Source organism: Megalops cyprinoides, chromosome 5 (genome assembly GCF_013368585.1).
Source record: "Megalops cyprinoides isolate fMegCyp1 chromosome 5, fMegCyp1.pri, whole genome shotgun sequence".
Lineage (NCBI taxonomy): Eukaryota > Metazoa > Chordata > Actinopteri > Elopiformes > Megalopidae > Megalops > Megalops cyprinoides.
In genome coordinates, this window is record NC_050587.1 from 17432834 (window position 1) to 17459102 (window position 26269).

At 38.6% G+C, this 26269-nt stretch overlaps 1 protein-coding gene across 1 annotated transcript in view; it reads left to right on the forward strand.

Moving 5' to 3' along the window:
* Positions 1–26269, forward strand: part of LOC118777986 (atrial natriuretic peptide receptor 2) — a 69813-nt gene that overhangs the window by 41635 nt on the left and 1909 nt on the right. Inside the window, exons 9-20 of the mRNA XM_036529268.1 lie at positions 2664–2738; positions 4607–4684; positions 8001–8105; positions 9666–9737; positions 11325–11484; positions 11605–11760; positions 12684–12852; positions 16536–16682; positions 18083–18206; positions 20595–20663; positions 20761–20935; positions 23205–23303. Coding sequence (XP_036385161.1) covers positions 2664–2738; positions 4607–4684; positions 8001–8105; positions 9666–9737; positions 11325–11484; positions 11605–11760; positions 12684–12852; positions 16536–16682; positions 18083–18206; positions 20595–20663; positions 20761–20935; positions 23205–23303 — 1429 coding nt within the window. The remainder of the gene's footprint in view (positions 1–2663; positions 2739–4606; positions 4685–8000; positions 8106–9665; positions 9738–11324; positions 11485–11604; positions 11761–12683; positions 12853–16535; positions 16683–18082; positions 18207–20594; positions 20664–20760; positions 20936–23204; positions 23304–26269) is intronic.

Consider the following 26269-nt stretch of genomic DNA (forward strand, 5'->3'; position numbering starts at 1 on the left):
GCAGATAGCTACCTCTTCCCTTGGCTTTTGGTACTGTAGTTAAAAAAGAATTTACTGCAGGCAGCCAGTATCAAGTGGCTGGCAACAGAAAGTGGCTGGTATTTTCATAAATGCTCAAAATACACTGCAGTTAGCTTAGAGTGTGTTTTCAAAACCACTATGTTTCTTTTGGCAGCAGAGGGACACTCATGCGAAAAGTCACAAGATTTTCAACACACCAGAGCATGATCTCACATAACCTAATAACTATCTCTAATACCTATGGATCATTCAGCATTGGGTCCAAGCTGGCCATCAGCAATGCTAGAAGTAAATGCGATGTGAGGTACATATTTCCTCTTATGTTTTTAAGAAATTATTACACAAAAGGCTTCTGTCATTTCTTGATTTTCAGCAAAATCATTTTTAAAATTTAAGTATAACCTGGTGCATAGGTGATTGTGAATGAAACATCTGATTTTTGATGTCTGTCTTTTCCTTTAGCTATGCTTTTCAGGTATCTTTCTTGCCAATATGACAATGTTATTTGCCAACTGCTCTAGCAGTGGAAACACACTGTGCAGATAAAGCCTTCCAAATCTCAATCTGAAAACACATTTTCCAACAAAAGGATTGTGTCAATTGCTTTTGTCAACAAGTTACGTTATTTAGATTGTTCTGAATGTTTAAGTTGGAGTGTCTAAGCTATGTACAGCATTTCAACAAGTACAGCTATACTTAAATTGGCAGAGCACCAGTGGCCATACTGGTATGGCAATCTGTGTAATAACATGTGTCTTTCAGGTGTCATGAGGGACAATACTTGCTTATAACGGCTTTATAAAGTGGTAATGTCATGTGCACAAGAGTTGATCATTTCAAATTGCTTAATGTAGCATCTCCTCGTACCATTATGTCTAATGGCAAATAATGGCTTTGTAAGCACTACATGTGAATCACATCATATTTGCATATTTATCATATTTGCAAGTATTGTCACATGTAACATAAAGGAGGCAACAATGTAGTCTGACGTTATTTAGAGCGTAGATAATGCCTTCCCATAAAATTAAGTAAGGAACAGCTTTCATGCTGGCCTGACAGAGCGTTATGCTATGCTTAAACGTCTGCCGCATGGGATATAACCACCTAAGCACTATACAGTGAGATGAGAGTGCTACTGTTGGCAAATTCCTGAAATACATTATCTGCATAAGCACTTCCAAGCTTCCTTATGGTATGATGGTGGTTTTATGATAATAGTAGTAATGGCTCCATTCACATTCTGCTTTTTGTCCAAGGATATCAAAGAGCTCATGACAATGTTTTGGAACTCATCTCATTCATCAACAATGTGTAACCGCCTCCCCCTTTGTGCTGGAATTCTCATTCACCAGTTGCAGTGAAGAGACAGGGTTCAATTAAGCAATTTTGTGGAGGGATGATTAGATGATTAGGTTGAGAACTAGGTGAGAACACCTGGGTCAAACCTCTGACTATGTGTCACAAGTGCAGGAAGAAATGTATTGAGAAGGTCGAATCTCATCTAAAATTCAGGGCCTCCTACAGCACAGAATCCCTTCCACTATGCTGAGAAGACAGACGTCTCTTGTGCAACCTAGTTTTCTTACTAGCTTTTTCTTCCAAGAATTAACCAGGCCCACCCCTACTTAGTGTCATCTGTTTTGGAAGAGAAAAGAGTCACATGGCTGCTTGCTCAACAGTGTATTAGACTAAGTTAATTGAGTTACAGAAATTGCTGATTATAACTCTTAGTTTTGGCAGAACACACTGTACTCAAGGGTCACAGCTAAAAAGTGGAAGTACTATTTTATGATTGCTTGTTTAATACAAGTGTGTATTAGCAATTTATCTCACCACTCTAATGTTCTTAGTGTTATGTACAAAGGTAAGAAATTAACAGGTTTTAGACACAAAAGTGGAAAAAAATATGAACAGCTTCATTGTGCTTAATATAAATATAAAATGCACCCTTTTGAAAACTTTAATTGGAATGTGATTAAAAATGATGCTCTTTTCTGTCCTTGTGCATACATGAGAACGAAAAACAACACAAGGCTTTTTGAAATGTTACTTTTATCACTGACACACATGAATAACATTGGAGACAGAGAGAATCTGTCAAAAATGTTTTTCACTGTTTCCTCAGAGGATGGTTGCCCTATCTAAAATTTTATATACACGTTACAATACACAGGGCACAATAATATTTTTAAAGACTGGATTACTTTCCTGTGGCAATCCTTCAAACATTCTGAACTTCTAAAGGCTTTTCTCAGGACTCCTCAGTACTCTTGCATTGTATGAATGCAATGTGGTCTTACTCAGGCATTGAATAATTTTATATCACCACTTAGATTTTATGCACTGTTGGCTTTTTTCGATATATGCTACAGCACCCCAGCTTTCAAAGTACCTTGGTAGATTACATATACATGCTTTGTAGGTGACTGAATTTCTGTTGGCTGCTATTCAAATACTATAGTATATAAAGAGCTTTCCAGAAAATGTTGAATTCAAGCTGACATTCAGTAGAATATCTGTGCTAAATAGTATCAGTGTTGTATATTTCCATGAATAATTCCATAATTTTCATTATGTTTTCTACATTTTTCCATAATCGTTCAGTCTAACTGTGGGTCTTTCTCTGTGGTTTGTTTCAGAGAGGCTCAAGCTATGGCTCCCTGATAACAGCACATGGAAAATACCAGCTATTTGCAAAAACAGGCTATTGTAAGGTAAGGTTGCATTCTGACATTTTCAACTTTTTTCCCTCACTCCTCTCCACCCACACGCATGCACACACAGGCAGAACGAGGAGGGAGTGGGCGTGCGGGCCGTTTCAATGCAAGCCTCCCAATCTACAAAGTGCAGAAAATAATCACACCGCGCTGTGTGGACCAGACATTTGAGCTTTATAAAATGGTGATTTTTAAGAGGGGAATGCATGACTGTAACTGCCCACGTTTAACAGTGGATAGGCACATCAGCGCTCAGAGCTCCATTTGCACAGATTCACAGATCCTCAGAGACAGTGAACACCAATGTGGCAGGTGTTATCCAGCATCACACCTGGATGAGATCAAATGTTCACGCTGCACAGAGTGAGAGATATGCTGTCTGACTGAGGGATTGAACTGGAAATGAGTGTAAGGAATGGGCTCTACTCAACACGACATGTATCGTTTTTGCAAAGTATTCTGTCTACTTTGATTAGCTCTCATGGGGTCCTTTACCAAAATAGTGAAAGACCCTCAACTAAACAAAACCCCAAAGCTTTCTCCTTTCTGTTATAAACTTTTATTGTTATGTACATATATATTGTTGCTTGTGAAAGGGTAAGCATGTTTTGATGTTTGCTCCTGAAAGGGTAATAACTAAATCTGTGGATCCCCAGTCCTTCCTAACATAAGGAAATTACCCACACCAATTTCCTACAATAAACTAATCGACACTAATTAATTTTTAGGGAGGGAAGTGATCTAATAATTTGACAGATTTTGTTTTCTTCAATATTTCTTTTTCTTTTTACTTCTGCTTAATAATAATGATAATAATAACGTGTTAGAATTTATTCAGCTGTAAGTTAATAGCGAGCTTTTTGTCAGCTGAAATTATACTTATTTCAGAAGATACAGCATTCTGCCTTGCGTCAACTTTGAGGTTTTCTCAGCTAATAACAACGCCTTCTTCCTTTTTTGCTCAAAATAAGGAACCATTCAGGGCTCTCCACAGCCCTGTCAAATGCATACTGAGTCCTTGTTTCTGACATGTATAAAATAGTTGTCAAATTTTGAAAGGCTGTCATCAACCCCAGAACAGTGTCAAGCAGAGCTTCCCATCTCCGTAACCTTAATGTGTCTCTTGTGCAGTCAGATATGATGGCTTTTGAAAAAAGAAACAGTCCACCATCACTTGAAGTGTGACAGTTGAGGCCAGACAGTGCACGAAGGGCATTTTAGTTGGAGACTGCACAAGTCCTTTGGCACAGTGCTGGCTGCAGCATTACCCATGCTATGGGGCACTTCATGTATCACGGCAGAGTATGGCTAAATGAAATTCGTTGTTAACTAAAAGCATGCTAAGTATGTTAACTAAAAGCATTATTCTAAAGGATACGAATATATTAATGTTATTCCTGGTTAAATTGCATCTGCATCCTCCCCTTAAAAAATTTGTTGAATTTTCTGAGGAAATGTGGCACAGACACATTAATAACGTTGTCATTGGGCAAACAATGAGTATGTCAAACAGTCAACAGAGCAGGGTGAACAATTTGAAATCACAAATACACAAATGTAAATTATTAATATTGAAGGATGGAGATAACCAAAGGATGAATAAGGCAAAACCTCCAAAGCTGACTTTACAGGGCACAACATGGCAACCCTACATTCTGTTAGATTCCAAAGTCTGGAGGTTGCACAACAGCACGTACACTCTGTCACACTTGGTGGAACAATGACAGCGTTAAAGACCTCACTTCAGTGGGCTTTTCTTCCAATGACCACGCATTCCCCTGCAGGCATTTTGCATGTCACATCACGTCATCGTCTCTCACTCACACCAGACGTGTCGGTAACAAGTCTCTGTCCTTTCCACACAGGGCAATTTGGTGGCAATCAAGCATGTGAACAAGAAGAGGATTGAGCTGACAAGACAAGTGCTATTTGAGCTGAAGCATGTGAGTTTAAGCATGATGTTGATCTCCTACTTGTCTGTGTGTTTGTGTGTGTGTGTTTGTGTGTGTGTGTGTGCGTGTGTGTGTGTGTGTGTGTATTGAGCCACTGGTTTGGACCCAGTACTAGATTGTGACAGTTTTTCTACAGATCCACATGATGGCATATCAAAGAGTCATGATGGTAAAAATAAGCAAATAAGCCAAAATAAGTTCAGTAAATCTGTGTTGCTATATAGCCCCACAGAGAAAATTCCCGTTTTGTGTGTGTGTAAAGCCAAGCAGGCATAATGTTTCATGAGTGCATAAATCTTCAACAAATCAGTGACAAATCCATTTCAAAACAGCCTGTTTTCTTGCCAGTGTTTTTATAGCACATCGCTGCATAGCATAGCTCGATGGACCGGGGACTACAAACAGTTTAGAAACCCAGACTTGCCCTTCGTCTCACATCGCCCAGCTCTGTCAGGTCAATGATCAGAGCACGGTGTGCCGGAGTGATCTACTTGTCACCGCACCCCTGCCTCGGTCTGTGCTCGTCTGACCATGATCGGTCGTGGTTGCGTGGCACCGCCCGTCGCGTCCCCCCCCCCCCCCCCCCCCTCTGAGGCGGGCCAGCTGATGTGAGAGCTGCGGGTGGGGATGGCAGGGGGGAGGGGGTCGCACATCACAGAGAGACGCTAGTGCGAGCTGGCAGTGGCTTTGAAGCCCAGAGGGCCCGATAGCCTGTCAGGCCTGGGCTCATGAAAGAGCAAACCAGATGGGCAGATAGACACTGCTGCCAATGGATACTTAACCGCTCGTCTGCCAGTGCTCCTCTTCCTGGCGTCCAGCGGGCAAAATGACAGTGCAGTGGTTTTCATCCCTCTACATCAACCCCTCCACCCCCTTCGCTGACCGCACCTCCCCCCAACACACACACACACACACACACACACACACACACTCCATTCCAAGAAAGATATATCATCTGTGTAAGAAATGTTTCTGTGGCTTAGTTCTGCAGATGATCTTATGCACTAATCACAGTTCAGTGTAGCCATTGCATATCTTGCCTTATGGATACAAAGGCAGCATTGAAATTTAATTGCTGTTAGATTTCACTGAACGTTGGCTTGATACATTTCTCATAATTATTAGTGCTATTTCTAGTGCTATCTCTTTTCACATGTACGTGTAATAACAGGATATATGGGTTGTGGATTAATTGCTGATGTCCAATAAGTGACAGTACTTAGCTGGAAAAACTAATGAACATGTTAGAAAATGAGAAATCAGTTGTGAACTTATGTGTGTAAACTACATGTCTCTTTCCTCGGTGTGAAATTTGTCTGGCCGGCCCTCAGGTCTGCCATGTACAGTGTTGCGGCAAGGTAAAGATGTAGTGGTAATACATTATGGCATTACTACTGACATTTGTTGCCTTGACACATAAAGACCTACTAGAACTGCATTAATTGGGTGGTTGGCTGGTATATTGGTGATTTTAGGTACAAAGGATATTAAGGACATTAAAACCAACAGACTAGTGAGTATGATTTATTTGTCTTAAAGGCATGTTAATGTAAGCATCTGTCCTTGATTGCACCAATAATGATTTATTTGTCTGAGAATCACCGCCAGTATCGTGGTACAATTATATGTAAATAAAGATTTTAATTTGGTTAATGACAGGCAACAGAACAGTGGTGTACGGTCATAATCATATTATGGATCTGCCATGTTTGTCTTTGGCCAAAACAGAACATAGTCTTCTTTACCAAATATAGAGTAAGCCTTTCAAAATTTCTGGGACATCCTTCAGATACTTACTTTCCGAAATCTGAATGAGGCTAATTTCACAAAAGAACAAAACATTTTCTTCCCACCAACAAGTTGAAAAGTTTCAGATTCAGCATTGTATCCCTTCATGTCCCAACCAGAGCATTCAATCAAAAACAACTCTCTGTCATTGCACTAATGAATATTCATAAACAGGCAGGCCTGGAACATATTATCATTCCCAAGGATTGACGTTTACCACAACTCTACATATATTGATAGTAATTTGAATTGGAACCAAGCAAGCAACAGTCTCACTGCTGTTGAATATTTATAAACACTTCGCCTTCGCTGAAACTGTTTAGGTTTAAGAAGGCAGGGACAGAACATTAGTGCAAAGTTCTAAGAATCTAAAATTTCATTAATTGAGGAAGTATCTTACTCTGTCGTATCGAAAATGACCGGAATTGTCCTGTACATGGGTGTAGCTATGGATACAGCACTTACCATGTTTGTTGTGGTTAAACTTGAATTTTAAACAACATTCTGATTTCAGTTATCTTTCACCATTAGGAGTGTGCGTGTGTTCCTTTGATTACATCACTATAATAAGATAACAGAATTAAGTGAGATAACCTCACACTGTTCCCAACAGGAGATTTTTTCTTCTCACTCAACTGTCTTGCCTTCCAGCAAAGTGCATGCACTGTGTCCCTATTTTTATCTACCTAGAACAAGCATGTATACTCATAACTCTGACTCATACACAACTTCCCTTGTTCAATTTATTCACACCCCTCATGTGTCACCTGGCCTCTAGCCATCCCATAATGTCAGTGCATTTCAGCGCTTTTAAGAGACACAACCGCAAACCTGCCCGCTGTAAATAGACGACAGGAGACTACCCTGATGTGGTGTCACATTTGTCAGATTCTCACACCTTCGGTACAGTCTCATGCTAACAAGCCAAGTGTCAGCATTAATCTTATTACAGCGTAATGTGGTAGTCCCATAGTGACGTCCCTGTGCCTAAAAATACAGTATCCTTGATTCACTTTTCACAGCCATTGTTTCTCTGCAATGTTCGTGCGCAGCTGAATTACTTTGAGCTTCAGCAATGGGTTTTGTTCAGCTCAGAATTTGAACTGACAAGTATTTCTAGTGGATTCATACGCTTCTTATGCACAGCAATGTTGGAACTATTGGAACAATAGAAAAGAAGAAAACTATAGGAAACAGGGAGGATTCCCAGGAGGTCAAGTTACATATTGTATACTTTATAACACTTGTATGTGTCTGGTGGAGGGGTTCATTGTTTTGTTCTCATTTTGTGTACTCTACAGCTATGTTTGCATATACAGTGATGGCAGAGTTTTCAAATCATTGAACCTTTATGAATATGTAATTATGGTGTGGATGAAGAAATTTCACTCAAAAGTTTTGATCCAGCTTTTTTTGTTTTCTTTTGTTTTATAGAGCTGCATTGAAAATTGGTCTTGATTTTAATTGGTAACTGTATGTTACATTTGTTTTTTTTCTTACTATTTTGGTTTGTTTATAGATGAGAGATGTTCAGTTCAACCACTTAACCAGGTTTATCGGTGCCTGCATTGACCCACCAAACATTTGCATCGTGACAGAGTACTGCCCAAGAGGGAGTCTACAGGTAGGGTTACTCATCCAAAAACAATATTTCATCAGTTAAGCTTGAGAACTTTGTGCTTGTGTCTCTCAGTTATTTCATATTGCTATTGTATGGCTTGTGTTTGAAGAACGTCTGTTTTCCACAGAATTTTTTGCAGTCTTTTCTTTCTATGTTTTGAAATAATTCCAAGAAATAAGTCGTGTTAAGCCTCATCAGTAACCCCTGAATTTGTCATCAAAGCTGATTCTGAAACTTAAATCATTACTGATCAATTTCAGATTTCATTGACTTCATAAGGTATTCAGGTAATTTTCCTGTACTGTAAATACCTTTACTCAAGTATGTTATTATTATTATTATTAGCAATGTGCATCCATTATTTTTTCATATTACCACAATATGCCTTTTAATTATAGTGTGCTCCAATAACATCTCTTATGTATTATTAGTAATGTAATAGTTATGTATTATTAGTATAATTGCTATATATTACACATTTAAATAGCAAAAACTGACCTACATGGAATTTGATACAGATAATATTAAGAACAAAGTTAATAATAAAGCTATCTTTGAAACAAATTAAAAGTATAGATGAGCAAAAAGTGAAACTGCTAAAAGTTCTTCAATCATATTCTTAAAAGAATAATTATACTGTGAGAAGAAAATGCTATCAGTTGGACAGCAGATGACTGTTTGATTCAGCATGTTATGACTCGGTTTATGATTTCATATTCCTGTTGTGATTGCTCAGAAGTGCTGTAATTCTTGCTTGCAACACATCTCAAAATGATTGAAACCAAACTGTTTTGTTTAGTCAGAAGGGAAACATGACCTTTATTATTAGGGCCAAAAGCTCCAGACGGTTTCCTTTTTTCCACCGCAATCTTTCTATAATCCCTCCAAGTCTCACAGTTGAAGGGAATGGTGCAGACCCTTTAAACAGGAGTCAAGATAAACAGGCTTTAATGAACTGCGTCTAAAAGTTAATAACGGGCTACCAGATGTGCTTGGGGCAACCCTGTGTCACATGGTATTAAAACAAACTAGCTACTGTGCACGTCATATAGAACATGTCCATGATGTTTTGACAACAGTCTGCTGATATGACTGTATTTTTCTGAAGTGGTGATTCTGAACTCCCCTGAACTCTGTACTGCTGACTGCACACTCTAGGAAGTTGGCCCTGGCATGTAAATAATTTTGAGAAATATGTCAAGAAACTTGATTCATGTTGACACGCTGTTTGGTTATACCAAACATGTTTGGTTCTTACATGAAACAAAGTCTAACTGTGTTTCTTTCTTTGGTCCATTATTGTTCCATTTATTACGTATCTGTAGTACTTGTTTTAGTTTAAAGATGATTTTTTTTTGTCTTACAACTGTATGGAGACAAAATGTTTACATTAGAATGTGAGACATAGTTTACTCTGGTCTTAGAGTTTTCATTTCTTGTTCATTGTCCTGATGTGATGCAATAAAAGATCAGCTTTTTCATAGGTGGTAGCTGTAATGAAATGAACATAGCAGGCAAGTATCATTTCTGAAATGTCAGACCAGTGTTTTCATTCATTGACAGGACATACTTGAGAATGAAAGCATCAACTTGGACTGGATGTTCCGGTATTCACTCATCAATGATATAGTAAAGGTTTGTGGAATAAATCTGCATTTTACTATGCACTACATTGAAATGCTATGAACTGTAGGCAGAAAAACCCCATCTCTTTATGCCATGTCTCTGTCTGTAAAAATTATATTCAAGGTTTTGAGCACAAGGTCTCTTGGCTTCCTGCCTATAAATAACTCTATTGGGTCTTGAGTTATTCTTTGATTGTCTGTTCTGATTTCTTATGCCCAGCAATATAATGTTCAGCCTTCAAGAATACATTGAGGTTTTCTAGAAAATATGTAGACAGTTAATCATACTCATATCATTTATCATAATCTGCTGTATATCCAGTCATAAATGGGAAGTTGGAAATTGGAATGAGTTCATTATCCTCTTGAAGAACTAGAGTAAGCATTTAATGTTAAACTCAAGAATAATTTGGTTGATACCAGTATATTTTTGGTGTTCTGTGTGTTGCTGCTAATAATTAAAAAAAATTGCAAGCTGCAGTTGGACATTTTTGTCTTGTAAATTTTTTATGCCTTTATTACAAACACAACACACTCTTCGAACACATAACTACAGGCATTGCAGCAGGTTACAGGCAGCGTTTAAAAATGCATTCACCAAAAGATTACGACCTAGAAATGACAACCTCATCTGACCTCTGCTCTAAAGACCTCAGTCATGTGGTTGAAATAAAGTGCAAACTTTAAACCAGGTCGTAATTCACAAACAGAGGCCTGCAATAGTCAGTATACTGAATGCATTTTGCATTGAAAACTAAATTACTAAAATGAGAGTGAGTGATGAGAGACTTAAATCTTGCCAAGCAATTGCCATTAAAACAAGTCCTGTTAAGTCACACTGAGTTCACATGGATAACTCATTAGAGAGAGAAAAGGTACTGGCATTAAAGAAGGCATGACCTCATTCTTGCCAGTGCAAAATAATAACAATTTTATTCACAATTCCTTCAACGTAATCAAAACCAATCATGCATTTTCTATGCCTGTGTGTGCTGTGGCTAAAGCAAGGCAAGAAACTAACTGTAAAACTGAAATACTGAAAAATGAATGTTATTTTCTCACATATTTGACTGAATTATCATAATCACTTAGGTAAAATTATTACTCTTCTGGCACTGCTCAATCCCGTATAAAACAGAACAATAAAATAACCACACACTTATTTTCAACCAATAAATATTTAAGTTTTTAAAGCTGATGTTTGGATACAGAGGGTGAACTGTATCTCAGAATAAGGACTTCTTCTCAACAGGGAAAAACACCACCAGAATCACATGTAGTTATCATATACAGTCCAAACTGTTTGCAGGATGTGTTCTATTGCCAGACCAGCTATTAATCATTTTTGAAGTACTGCATTAAGTTGAATGCAAGAAATCTCTAGAAGGATTAAGCCATTTAGTGCATTTAGTGGTCAGCATGTAAAAATGTGACTATGTAGGTTTTCATATGCCTGGTCTCTCCATTTTGAAAATTAAAATGTTTACTGTATGTCAGAGACACATTTTCCTTCTGTGTTTTTGCTTTTTTTGGTGTTCTTCTCCATTCAACTTCAGGCAAGTGACTTTCATATTCTTTTTTTTCTTCAATTCACTAGGGAATGAATTTTCTGCACAACAGCTACATTGGCTCTCACGGCAATTTGAAATCTTCCAACTGTGTGGTAGATAGCCGATTCGTATTGAAAATTACGGATTATGGACTGGCAAGTTTCCGCTCGTCATGTGAAAACGAGGACTCTCATGCTCTCTATGCAAGTAAGTATATCCTTTTTTTATCCACACAAATGCTGTTCCAGAAAAAAATGTGCTCTTATGGACGTAAGGCAAAGGGAGGATTTAATTGTCGCTGCCAGTACGTTTTTTTAATTGTTTCAGAAAAACTGTGGACCGCTCCAGAACTGTTGATATACGACAGGCATCCCCCACAGGGCACGCAGAAAGGGGATGTGTACAGTTTTGGCATCATACTCCAGGAGATAGCCCTGAGGAATGGGCCCTTTTATGTAGAAGGCATGGACCTGAGCCCTAAAGGTAATCATTCCTCATGTGCTTCTGCCACCTAATTCATCTATTTGCATTTTTTCCTTTTCTCTGTTGAAGATCCAGTGTGTCACCATGTATTTCACCGCTGGCTCTTAAGAGTTCCTAGGGGGGAGGAAGGAGAGAGGGAAAAAACAGATCTGGAATCTGGATATGGTATTTTAGCTTGTGGAATTTTGGATTCTTAATAGTGAGGGTTGTTGAAGTCTTTACTGACATCATTTCACTGAGGAGGAAGCTTGCGTGCTGCCCTCTGGCTCCGTCAAGCTGGCTGGAATTTTTGTTTCATTACCATTACGAACACTCTCTCATAGAGACAAATGAACCACACACAAAAAAGGTAAAAACCCTTCAAATGGAGCACAATTCCTGGGCCCTGATGAAATCCTTTTTTAAAGTTTCACATTTTTAGAGTCTGAGTTTAGTTTTCATGACATGGAGGTCATGAATATGCAATGCATTAAAACTACTGCATAAATACTGCCTGTAACTATATGGGACCCTAGGTTTGCTGTCTCAACAAATATCAGTAGTTTACCGTATTTATAACTGAACATGTGTAACTCATTGGACTTATTTTTGAGGATTAAGTTAAACGTCCATAAATTAAGACAGAATCACAAAGGCTTGGTAAATCCAACCACTTTCTCTATTTTATTGTTTGACAGGGTAACTCAGCTGTCTTTAAGACACTCTAAGAGTAATTTTTTATAGCCACCATTTCTTTTACAGCAAAACACGGTGATTTTTTTAATGATCATCATTTTAATTAACTGGTATCCTAAAGTCACAGACACTAAACGCAGAAAAAAAGGCTTCATCTCCATTTTAAGGAGCCTGCATCTGTGTGCACAGAGGCCTGACATTACCATAACACCAGGGTGTTTCTGCTCCTCCCTTGTGTTCTATGGCAGAGATCGTGCAGAAGGTTAGGAACGGACAGAGGCCCTACTTCCGCCCTACTACTGACAGCAGCTGTCACTCTGAGGAACTGGCTGTCCTCATGGAAAGCTGCTGGGCTGAGGACCCGGCGGAGCGCCCGGACTTCAGCCACATCAAGATCTTCATCATGAAGCTCAACAAGTAAGTCACGTCCGTGCCAAAACCAGCTTCTCTCCCTGGAATCTTTGAGGAAGGAATGAATGGCCGAATCTGTCTGTTTGTTTATCTGGTGATCAAGTCTATTTAATATAGCATGTTTTCCAAAAGCACAAACACAAAAGCAGGGAAAATCCAAAAAACTAATGACGATTGCAACAATAAGACGATAGGCTGCAATCCCCTGGCCGAAGGAGTTTTAAAAGTGTTTTTCCATTTAAAGAGGAGTAAAGTAGTTAAGATAAATGTGTATGTTTGTATCACATTCATGCATACATGTATATGAAAAGATCCATATAGCTTTTCAACATATAGATCATTCAACATCTGAGGTCTGTGCAATGCTTGTGAGTGCCTAAGTAGGCCTATATCATGTTATTACAGCATGAAGTATGATACATTCATGATAACTTGTATGAGAACAGCACTGTTTTCCACATGAAGTTCTCAGTATAGTGTTGATTGTAAATGATGGCAATGTGTTCCAAGGTGGGGGGATATTTCAGAACAGTAGGCAGGTGTAGTGGTAAGAAACAGGGTTTGTAACTGAAAGGTTGCTGGTTGGATTCCCTGGTGGAGCACTGTTGATGTACCCTTCAGTGAGGTACTTAACCCAGATTGCCTCAGATGAGTAATATACATTTGTAAGATGTGCAAATTACCCAGGTTAAGAGCATCTGGTAAGATGTAATGTAAATTTAGTATCTGCTGTATGAAAATATAACTGTTTAGCTGTGGGTTTGTGTTTGTGGAATTTTGAAATACATTGCAGTAAATTAAAGTCAAATTTATGAAAAGGTGAAATGTTCAATTTGCAATAATTCCTTGTTAGTTCATATAATTTTAAATGGATAGTGATTGTCAATTTAGCAGACTTTGTCTAGAGGATACTAATATTTGAGTTAAAGCTTTTCACAGATGCACACCAGGATTTGACTTGAAAGCAAAATGTGATACAAAAAAGTAATGAAAATGGTAAACAGTACCAGTCTCTTTTCACAGCTGATTGATGAGAAACAGTGTCAAGTGCTCCTAAGAAGAATAACGCCATACATTATTTAGATGATAAAAACACTAACCACCTGTGCCTTTGTAGAGGCCAGCAGTAACCCAAGCCCCTCTTGGCTGATTGCGTTTTGCTGAGTGGAGCGATTAATTCCTGGCGCTGATCGATGCGGGACTCAATGTCAGAGGCTGGTTAGAGTCAGAACCGGTTGCATTGCCTGTGGAAGGCAATCACGGTAATAATCCCGGAGCATAAGTTCTCATGAATTTCCATGTCAATATTCATAAATGACAGGCGCTTCTCCAGCCGGTGGATCGCCATGAATCACTTGCGAGTTCTCAGAGAGTGCAGTGTCCTAGAACTGGGCTGACCCATTCAGATGTAAACATTGAGTAATGTGAATACATACCAAAAGGTTAACAGATGGAAGGGATCCATTTTTCAAACCCTAATAGAATATGCATTATGTACTGTCATAAAATATTTCTTATTGTTGGTTTTGTAGATGCAGGTTAATGTAGGGTACAGTATTTTCTCACAGCTGTTTTCCTCCCAGATCAATTTGTGTGTGAATAGGAAACTGATTTAGAATTTATAGTAGCCTTGTTTTCAAATGAGTGAATCTTAACATTCTGCTCAATCACACTACACCTTTAAGAAATGTATGACCTACCCTTTAAGAAATGGGTCGTAAAAACCTGTTTTCTAGCCTTGTAAATTGCAAGAGATTGGTTTCAGAGCACTTTCAACCCCTGGCTCATTAATATGAAAGTGCAGTACTTTCCTGTAGCTCTTCAGTGCAGTTGTATTGTCTAATTTTACAAATTCTATTGTCTAGTCAGCAAGACATGTTTTAGCTCTTTTTAGCTGATCTGGGTAGAAAATTCAAAATCATTAACTCATGTGCATTTGTATGTGTACAAAACCTCCCTGAATCAGATCTGCATTAGTAATCAAAATGTCTAAGGAAGAGCATCTTGAAAATGAAAGCCAGCCAATCTTGAAGGGGAAGGCATACTTTGTTTTATGACAGTTTGTACCCGTAGTACAATGATAAAGAACAGTTCACCCTTGGGATTTAAGGGGGTGGTAAGCAAGAAGAATGGAGAAGCCGTATGGGTCACATTTAGCCTCCAGTTTCACAAGAGAAAAGGCCAAAAAAGAAGAAATATGAACAGAGAGAAAAATGCTAAATCTGTCCACCACATCATTTGAAAGATTATTGGTGCTAGTATAGCTTTTAATAGATAGCCCAGAGGCAGTCAGATGTCTGGAGGACTGATTTATTATAAAATCACTATTACATTCTATAACATATGCATAACACTGCATTTAAGGGAGTGTCAAAATGCTGTGCATTCAGAAGGTTTTGATAAACATAGATCTCATTTTATAGAGGTTGGATTAGGCAGCTTTGCACATGGTAGAGTCCGTCACCGATGGACCACCTTACTTATAGATTATATCTGAGTCTGACTCCTATAGTAATAACCTATTACAACTAGAGGGTTAATGGTTCAGTGCAGTTGCTGCAGCCTTAGAATGGCACCTGTTCAGTTCTTGTCTGAGAGGACAGCTGTGAGATCACAATACAGCCTAAGATGCAGTGGTTGATTGCATTAAATAGTAGGAGGACCATAATGCTCAGGACAGAAGACTATATCACTCACCACCTCAATTATTTGTAGAAACAAGCATGTGATTGATACCTTTCAGATGCTCAAGAGCTCTATGACAGATCTGAAAAATTTTAAATTGCATTCATTTAGCCAAAAAACAGCTGTTGGTTTTCTTTTCATCACATCAGTACACTTCTATGTGTAAAGTCTAACTAAAGGGAGTGAGAATGAGAAGGATTTTATTTGAAACTGGGCAGAGCTGTGATTGTGAATAAACTGATCTGATACCAGAGGCATTTAGAATGCAAAGGCTGTTGGATTTTTCAGGACCAGGCTTGACATTATGCTAGATTCACTGTACAAAAGGCAAGATGAGGAGTCTTGCTGTGCAAAATGGCCTGTTCTTGACATTAATCTCATCGTTCATCCTCATTTTGTTCTTATCTAACCCTGTGGTAACTGCATGAATCACATAAACAGCATAACCTTCGCAGTGCACATGGATTCCTTTGCATCATCTTGTGGGTTCCACAGTATCCGTGACTCATTACTTTTGTTGTATTTATCCAGTGAACAAGAGAATATTTAACAGAGGCGATGCAATAATTTATCTGCAGAGGTATTCCTTGTATTCCTGGCATGTAGTAAGAGTCACCTGTACCAAGGATGAATTTCAGTGCTTTAATACAGAAAATATGCTTTACATATGAAGCACCTCCCTTCAGTGCCATAGTGCAGGTTGGACTACTCCTTTCACACAACAGATATCCCACAATGCTTTGTGCTTACATAAGTGGGAGTATGATCAGTGACCCGTGAGATATCTGGAAAGATTACAAAAACAAAATGTGCTGTAGGTTAGTGACTCAACCAGTATTCCCCTTCCTATTTTCTACAAGGTATTGTTGTGCTTCCCGTATCTCTCTGGTGGTCCGGAAGACCTCTAAGCATTATATTGTGGTTTGACAGAATATGCTGTGGGATTGCAAATCCGCAAACATTTCCATACCTTAAAATAATGATTTTTGTTTTTTTTGTTTCAGAGAAGGGAGCACCAGCATTCTCAATAACCTGCTCTCCAGGATGGAACAGTACGCCAATAACCTGGAGAACTTGGTAGAGGAAAGAACACAGGCCTACCTGGAGGAGAAGAGGAAAGCAGAAAATCTACTTTACCAAATCCTGCCCCAGTAAGGAAACAAAAACAGCGTACCTGGCTTTTTCCAGACAAAACTAATTTGTTTAGCACACTCATCTTTATATACAAAAAAGCTTTAGGGTGCACAATTGTTATGAATGCAGTGGGCATTCGCACATTATGAATTTTATCAATGCATAACTTTTATGAATGCGATGGGCATATGTGTTATGTAATGCTTAACTCAGAATGCACATAAATTTACATTTACATTTACATTTATTCATTTGGCAGACGCTTTTATCCAAAGCGACTTACATAGGTTACAGTTCTTTACAATGTTATCCATTTATACAGCAACTGTGGGTTAAGTACCTTGCCCAAGGGTACAGCAGCAGTGTCCCAGCGGGGATTGAACCGGCAACCTTTCGGTTACGAGTCCTGCTCCTTAACCACTATGCTACACTGCCGCCCTACTCTCATTAAATTCTCATTCAATCACATGTAGACACATCTTCAGATGCATACAATCAAAATATGAGATGGAAATTGTTGCCCTTTGCCTTGTCATTCGCTGTGGATTCAGCCCGGTGAAATAGCATGGAAATGATGTTTGCTGTTGCTTGTCCCGCAGTAAAGCACAGTACACAATCACAGTGACGATCAGCTCCAGAAATTCCAGTAAATGACAGCTCAAGGGGGTATAAGTCCAGTTTTTTTCCCATGAAACCAGAGGCTGGACATATCTTTTTGGAGATGAGGGGCGGCTTAAGGAGTGACGTGCTCGTGCTTTGATTAAGGACCACGAGGAGGATAAGCATGATAGCATGTTTTTAAGCCTGCAGATAGCATTGAGAGAGACAAGTCATGATCAGAGTCTATTGAAGACTCTTCTCTGCCCGCTTCACTTCTATTAATTCATTCCCACCCCTCAATTTTTCTTTAAAAATGTTCTCACGCCATTCTTTTCAGACAAATCCTGTTTCCTCAGTAAAGCAATTGAGCATCTGAGAGAAAGGATAGTTTCCTTATTTCACAGAATCTCTCCGATAGTTACTTTTACTCAGAATCAGTCAATAATTTGGCTTGGTGGTACAGAAATGCAAATATGAATTCAGTTTCCAAAGCCAGTGCTACGCAGAGCTGTATGTACAGTTCAAGATGTGTAGATCATATGTAAAAACACAGAGGATTAGACTTGCATAAGCTTTTGTAAGTTACTCGTATATTTAGTGTACATGTAATTCTGACTGTAATCTAAAATTTTGTTTGAAAAAAAGGAGAACTAAATATTGAATGTGTTAGTATTTATTGTAGTTTTTCACATGTAAATTTCTTGTGAGAAATTAGAGCGTTACGGATACAAAGTTCATTACTGCATTGTGGTGCATGATATCCCTGCTGGCACTCGCCGGTCACAGACTCTGTTGCTGTCATTGTCTTTCTCTGCAGCTCAGTGGCAGAGCAGCTGAAACGGGGAGAAACTGTGCAGGCAGAGGCATTTGACAGCGTAACCATCTATTTCAGCGACATTGTGGGCTTCACATCGCTGTCAGCAGAAAGCACACCGCTGCAGGTATGGCTCTCAGAAGCACTCTCAGAAGATTTTGTCATACCAATCATTATGCATATTTTTTTGCCAGTTTTTGCCAGTTGCATGTACAAATCCTGTTTGATGAACCATGTTTATCTAGTTCTATCCAGCAAAGATAAATAAATAGGTAACTTGAAAATACAATTACATATATGCTATTTTCTCAAAAAGTTACGGTAGGCCATTATTAAAAATATATACGTATTTGTGTGAAATATGTTCATTTGACACAATTAAATGAGCTCTGTGTGTACCTCCAGTCACATGCAGGTTTAAAGATGTGTAAATATTGTGCTTTGCAAAGCTTATAAACCTGATTTAAATGCTAACCTTACATTACAATCTCTGTTGGTATTTTTCATAACAATTGATGATTCTATTAGTGAGTCTAGTGCAAAGCTATTCTCATCCTGTACAGGGGACCTGTAATCTCACAGCAGATTGTTTAAACTTTCAGAACTGTCAGAATGTAAGTCGCTTTGGATAAAAGCGTCTGCCAAATGAATAAATGTAAATGTACCTGCTGAGAAAAATTCAAATTGAACTTCCGTATATCACTGAACCACCTTTGATAATCGCCTTATAGCTGAAACCAGATTACAAGGTACTTTTTGTTGGAGCTGATAGGAGCTATGTGGGAAAAGCACGAGCAGAGAGCTAGCCAGTAAGCTAAACAGATGGGTCCTCTCTGCTGTGCTATCTGTCAGTATCACACATCACATTTCTGTTCTGTCCTTTATAGCAACAGTGTGGCTCCTTAGCAACCAGTGACAGCAAGATTCTGAACTATTTACAGCACTAATTAAACTGCACTGTATATTTTTTTTTTTCTAAAAATTAAATCAGTTATGAGTTTAATTTTGATTAAGCGTTCATGGTTGGAGCTAGGTTGCCATACTTGTTCCTGTGTTGTAGTCTGTGTTTGTCATTAATTTACTTTTGCAAATGCATTTCTCGCTAAGCCGTCTTCCTGGGCTTACATCCAACTGAGACAGCAAACGGAAAATGCTTTTATCTGAGGATGCTGCCAGGAGTTCATATAGAGATGCATTGCTTCCAACCAGCAGTCACTGAGCATGCTCCCATGAAAAATGATTTTGGGACACAAAGGAAGATTCAGTGCTCTAGTGCTGAAATGCCCCAAATGTAATGATATACACTTTCCAGCTAACGAGATTAATTCCACAATCATTTTGGATAAAGTAGATTATGTTGATTATTGTAGGTCATGTGACATGGTTTTAGAAAACCTTCATAATTTTTACTTGTATGGTGTTTGCTCAGAAGAGGTTACAGGGAATATAAGGCATGCATCTTACTCTGGATCGAAAGTTTAAAGGAGTTTTCCACCATTTTTCTTTAAATTTACACTGTTGTGGTCAAGCCAAAGCACGCTGAATCATTATGAATAAGTACTGAGTTTACTTTATTCTGTCTTTATTCTGTATGACTATCAACATTACCTGTCATCCACCTCCAAAAAACAACATAGTCTTTCTTTCAAAGGGATTGCACAGCACTCAATTTCCTTTGCAGCAAGCCAGTCTGCTTGAATTTAAAAAGAGCTAATTCAAGAGTGTTTGGGCCGTGTTAAATGATACCCCATTTGCAAGGTGATAGCATGATTTAGCTTGTATCACTGGTACATGTATTTACATATGCTCATTTGACTCATTTTCTTCAGTCACTAAATTAACCCAGTGATATTTTGCATAGTTATGAATTTGGAGTTTAACTATTGGTGATCAATATAGGGAATATTTTCCAGTGTCTGCTCAAAGCCTTGGCACCTTGGATTCCCAGATTGTTGAGGACATAACAAAGAAATGTGGGCCACTGCATCTATTGAGTTAACTTACTGTTGTGTCCACTGGTAGAGAAAGTAGTGTACTGACAAGCTGTTTCATCTTTTAATTTTGATTATGTTGCTGTATTTGTTGTACTGACCAAAACAGTGCAAATGCACAAATGCAATAAAAGGTGCCAGCTGCTGTAGTTGGCTAAAGTATTGCCATAATAGCTGTAGTAATACTTAGATTTACATACTAACACTTTGATATACATCAGATTAGTAATACATAGAATATAGCTATCATGAGATAAAATGGTAGCTAATACATTTTCCTGTGGGCATTTAGTACATACACATGTAAAGTTAGTAAAGTTAGGGTTAGGGTTAGGGTTGTGTGTATTATAGATTGTACATACGGATAGCCTGCTCAGATTAGCTCAGATCTTTCTCATTGGTTGAATAATCTGTCAACAGCTATCTAAGTGTGTCGTTTTCACCCCTTTGTTATTTGGACACCTTTACTTCTTTCTTAATTTTAAATTGCGTTGTGGAAAACATATTTTCTTTTCTTCCCTCAGGTTGTGACATTGCTGAATGATCTGTACACCTGCTTTGATGCCATCATTGATAATTTTGATGTTTACAAGGTAAGTCATGTCACAGTCTTGTCAATGGCAAATCCTCCAGGAGTGACTGAAAATGTTTCCTTTTCAGATACGTTTCCCTCTTTTTTTTGCGTAAAAGGTGGAAACGATTGGCGATGCGTACATGGTCGTGTCAGGTCTCCCTGTTCGCAACGGGAAGCTACATGCACGAGAGATTGCTGGGATGTCATTAGCCTTACTGGAACAGGTGAAAACATTCAAGATTCGGCACAGACCCAATGACCAGCTACGATTACGGATAGGAATTCACACAGGTACCATTCTTCATTTTCGCTAAGTTATACTTCACAATGTATGTTACAGACTTGCCTTTTTCAAATGCTCCTTTACGCTATAAATTGTAACAATTATACAGCAAACATTTCAACATCTCAGCTTCTCTCCAGATTATCAGGATTCCTGTTATCGGTATTGCTAAAATTTTTTTTTTTTAGTTCAATACTCATTGCTAAAATTTACTACTGTAATGCATGAATCAAGCAACTTAATTCATTGTAATGATAACACCCCCAAACATGCCCTTAGCGTTAGGTGCTTCTGTTCCCTGTGTGCCTTTCCAATCAGGAGAGTGTTGGCTGTACTTACACCACTCGTTCTTTAGATGTAGCCCTTCATTTCCCTGATATCTTATGTGTCAGTATCACCTCTGAACCTTGAAACGATTTAATTACAATGAATTTCCTAACAGACTCGGACAGGTCAGCAGAAAGTTTTGACAGAGAGAGTGAAAAGCTTGACACCTAAAATGAGGATACAGTGAAAGCAGACATGAGGTTCACAGTCCTTTGAATGGAGCATAACTTTGTCTTGCTTTTCACTGAATTTGTGAGCAATGAAACTGTCACCATGCCCAAACCTCACACTCATGCTTGCATGAGGGTTTTTGTACTCAACTTCTGGTGTCTTTAAATGGTCAGTGAATGATCTGCACAAAACGTGTCTTGTTTTTCCTCCATTGGTTCTAAAGAAAAAACCCTGGCTGTAAGTAAAACCAGCTTGCCTTATCAACCAAAGGTTCCAGAGTCCTCATAAGATGCTGTCCAGAATGCTCAAACATGCATATAAATGATTAATATACATCATTGAAAATTTTAACATTTAAAACTTTCCTTTGAGTTCACTGGGAAAAATACAACAGGTGTTTGAAACTGAAACTAAGGGATAGACTTCTATCCCTAGGAAAGCGCAAAAACATGCACTCAGGTGGACGTAATAAAATATAATAATATGCTGGCTGTTCCAGCCAGATGGTTTCACATTTCTTCACTCTAAGAAATGCCCCTTCAGCTAAAAACCTATCCTATCGTGTCCTGACATAACAGTTTTCATTTAGACACTTCTCTTAATCTTCTTACGTTACTCCAAAAATAACTATGCCTTTGAAAACTGTTTGTCCAAACAGTGAATGTTGTCATCCATCATCATGGGCCATCTTAGGCTTCAGTATCAACCTTTATCCGGATCATCTTTCACTTCCTCATCATCATTATCTGCATAAACAACATTATTTCCATCACTATTGCCATCTTAATTATAATCTCTACAATCCTTTTTTGATGAATTGTGTTTTTTACGTAATGCCTTTCATCCTTTTGAAAGGAACTCAGCGAAGAAAGTTGTGTGGTCAAGGGGCGGGGTGTGTTTGGGGGTTGGGACTTGTCTTGGCCACCTCCAATGGGTAGCACCTGCCAGCCATTTTGCACCAGAAAGCACATCACATGTCATATGAGGTCAAGAGCCAAGGTTTTATTATCCGTTTAAACTGGGAGATGATTAGATGGCCAGACTGAGGAAGCCAGATTGGGCGAAGGGGGCCAGAGGAACACCACTCCACTGTAGGATTAGTGCCATATAATCTCTAATGAGCAAAGTGAGTCAGGAGGTGAAAGACAAAATCCTATGAGACCTTTTTCATGAAAATTTTCATTGTTCTCTGCCTTCAAAATAATCCTCCTTATCACCATCTTCATCCTGTTGCTGGTTAACAACAGGATGTTGCTGATAACAAGAGGCCGTCATTTGATGCTGAGACGCTTTTTAAAGCTGCTAAAAATTCTCAACAAGTCTGTTCAGCATTACATTTGTAAATATTTGTAAAAGCACATTTAATGTGCTGACAGTGAGTGATTAAGACTTATTTGTAATCCCTCTGAGATACATCTGGAATTCTTGGAAACCACTGATACAATGTTTTTGATCCACCATCACACTTAAAGTGACAATGTAGGTTGTTTCATCAACAGAGTGGAATACCAAACGTAACCTGACATTTCTGACAAGAATAGCCTTGCAATCGAGGTGTGGGTGTTATCCTGTTATATTTTTGTATTGGCTTGTGTAACCTTAATTATTTCTTGTTTTAAGTGCTTAAACATTTCAGATTACGAGTAATAAGAAATGACTTACAGGTGTTTAAAAAAAAGAATGCACTGACCACATTCTACCTGGTGATTTACGAACAGCCCTTTTACCTGGAATCAGGCAAATTGAAATGCACCAATCAATGGCCTATCTTTTGTGCAGGGCCTGTCTGTGCTGGTGTTGTTGGTTTGAAAATGCCAAGATACTGCTTATTCGGAGATACCGTCAACACAGCATCTCGGATGGAGTCGAATGGAGAAGGTGAGCCTAAGGTTAATCTATTTCGTTTGCAATCTGCAGGCTCTCTTTTTGATAGTATCTATGGAAACCTTGCCATTTCTGAAGTGTTTGAAATGGAATTGCTAAGTATTACCGGTTCTGTGTACAACTTTGTAGTTGTGAAAAAGACATACTAGGTCCACATTAAACATGGTTGTGGTACTCTTGATAAAGGTATGTAATCTGAATACCTAGAAACTACCTAATATAAATGGTTAAAAACAGAACCTGGAAGGTGTAGCGTAGAAGGTCAGACCGCATGCTGGATAGGATGTCAGTCCCTCACTGGGCATGCACACCACATACACAAGCATGCACGCATACACCCATGCGCACACATGCATACACACACATGCAAGCATACCACTCACACACACATACACACACACACACACACTCACAAGAAAAAGTGCAGACCTGTCAACTAGCAGCATAGATACCATATATTTGGAATGATGAAGGAAACTGTTTTACCCTACAGTACAGGAAGACAGGAAGAACATGTCCACACAGGCAGTCATGTTTAAACAAAAAATAATTTAAAAATGTAATAATAATAATAATAATAATAATAATAATAGATGTGGTTAGATGTTGGTTAACTGAAGGACAAAACTCTTATGAGTAAAATGCCCTTTTCATTATAAATAACAGTATAACAGTGTTATGAGGCAGTCTGATCAGTGTTTTCTGGCTTCATTGCTTAGTTTTTCCACAATATAATAGAGTTTGCTACATCAGACTTAAATACAGACATATTTTGTGCTTCATTGTCAGTACACTTTATGAATGATTACATAAACCATTGACCTGTTGATTAGCTACTCTTTCCTCAAAGATACACCGATGGAAAAAACTAGGTATTAAAATGTTTTCTTATAGATATAACATCACTTTTTATTTTCCACAACTTCTATAGCTTTATAGTTTTACCTAAAGAGAGAGTAAATTGCTCTTTGAAAGTCTTTAAAAGGATGAAGGCATTTTGTCGCTGTTTTAAAAACAAAAATTCCACATTGTTCTATTTGAGTGAAATAAATTCATCTGAGCCTCTCTCCAGTAAGAGATTTTTACTTGTTTATATTGATCTTGTGAAAATGATGCCATCCAATTGTCTTTATGTCTATTATTTCTTGCCTGACAATGCTTGTTCTCTCCAATGAAATTAAGAAAAGACAGAAATCCAAGCTGCTAATTGAAGTACTGTAATTGGAGGAAAACCATTCAGAACTGTATGAGAGGAAATACACATGGAGTCCAAATATATGTTTCCAGTTGGATTTTGAAATACTTAGCATTAAAATGGTGACCTGTTTCTGGGGCATGCTGACTTTCATCCAGTTCTGCTGTGTTCCTGTTTATTTCCAGTTTCCTGCTTTCCTGGCTTTCATTAGATAAAGCATGCACCGCTTGATGAGAAACCTCAGTGGATGAGTGGGTACAGTCTAAAGTGTGCCAGTAATAGGAAATCTAGCTTGTCTTTCTCATCAATGACCTTCCATACCCTTCCAGTGTACCACTGTATGCCAAGGAAGTAATTTTTGGAAATTGGTGCTTGTGAATGGCAAACCATACACCAAGCTGGCAACAGATGTTTAGAGGGATCATTTGAAAGCTAATAACAGCAATTGCTCCGGCCAAGCTTTGCATCTCAGTGAAGCCACACAGAGATATTTCCCCTGATCACGTTGGCAAGTGGTGAATGCCAAGGAGTGCACCAGGCTCCAGCACTCCAGAAAGTGCCTGCTGGTTTTCAAGTCTAGCATGAGCAAGTTCCACAGGGAGGGAAAGACACCTCTCACTGAAGGGAATAGGTGATTAATATTCCTCCCTGCCCAGAAATGGACAAGAAACGCAGAAGACTATCAAACAAATCTGAAAAAAATTGATGTGTGTGTGTATACATATATATGTATAAAGTCTATACATACATATGTATACACACACACACGCGCATTCAATTTTTTTAGATCTGTTATGTATGTTGAAGGTGGCAGTGTAGCATAGGGGCACCGCTGTTGTACCCTTGGTCAAGGTACTTAACCCACAATTGCCTCAGTAAATATCCAGCTGTATAAATGGATAACATTGTTAAAGTATAACCTATGTAAGTCGCTCTGGGTAAGAGCGTCTGCTAAATGACGTAATGTAATGTATATGACTCTTTATGTATAGAGTCTATTATATATAATTGACAAACACTTGATGTAGGGAAAATCCATTTACCTCACCATTCTGGCTGCCATTTCCATGTAATCACAGACTGTCTGAACATGCAACAGCTGTTGTGTGTAGCCTTGCTGGGCTAAAAAAAAAAAAAAACTATTGAGGGCCATAAGTCATGAAAAGTGCTTAAAGGACTCAGTCCAGGTGAGCAGTGTAGAATGGGGATGAGCCTGGTTCAAAAAATCAAAGATGTTCCAAAAAATAAGAGAAGTACTTCTTACTTTTCAGCCCAACTCATCAAAAACATGAGCAACTGCAATGCATATGGGCGCAAAAGCATCTATTCTTCTCATTTCCCTTTTTCAAGTGATGCATTACCAAAAGTGTGAACAAAAGTTTGAACATCAAGGGGATGAAGATGGCTTGCAGTTCTCTGTGTGCCGAGAATACTAAAGTTCCATTTGCTTTCATGTGTGCAGATGAAGCCATGTGATGTCTAGCTTAGCATGCAGCAGCAAGCATTTGTTAATGTGCTCGTCACACTTCAACTGGTGTAGCGTCTGTTTTCCTGTTTGTTCCTGTATTAAAACAGTGTGGAAGAGGGCTTGACATCAAAATAGCATTGTGCTACTTGCATCAACCCCAGAGTTTTTGCAGCCTGTGTAATATAGGGAATGGCCTTCATCTGTTGGTGGTCATCCGACTTTGTGTTGTACATTTGCTACTCCTTCTGGCATCGTGATTGTGACTGATTGCAGGTATTGATTCTCTGATCGATTTCC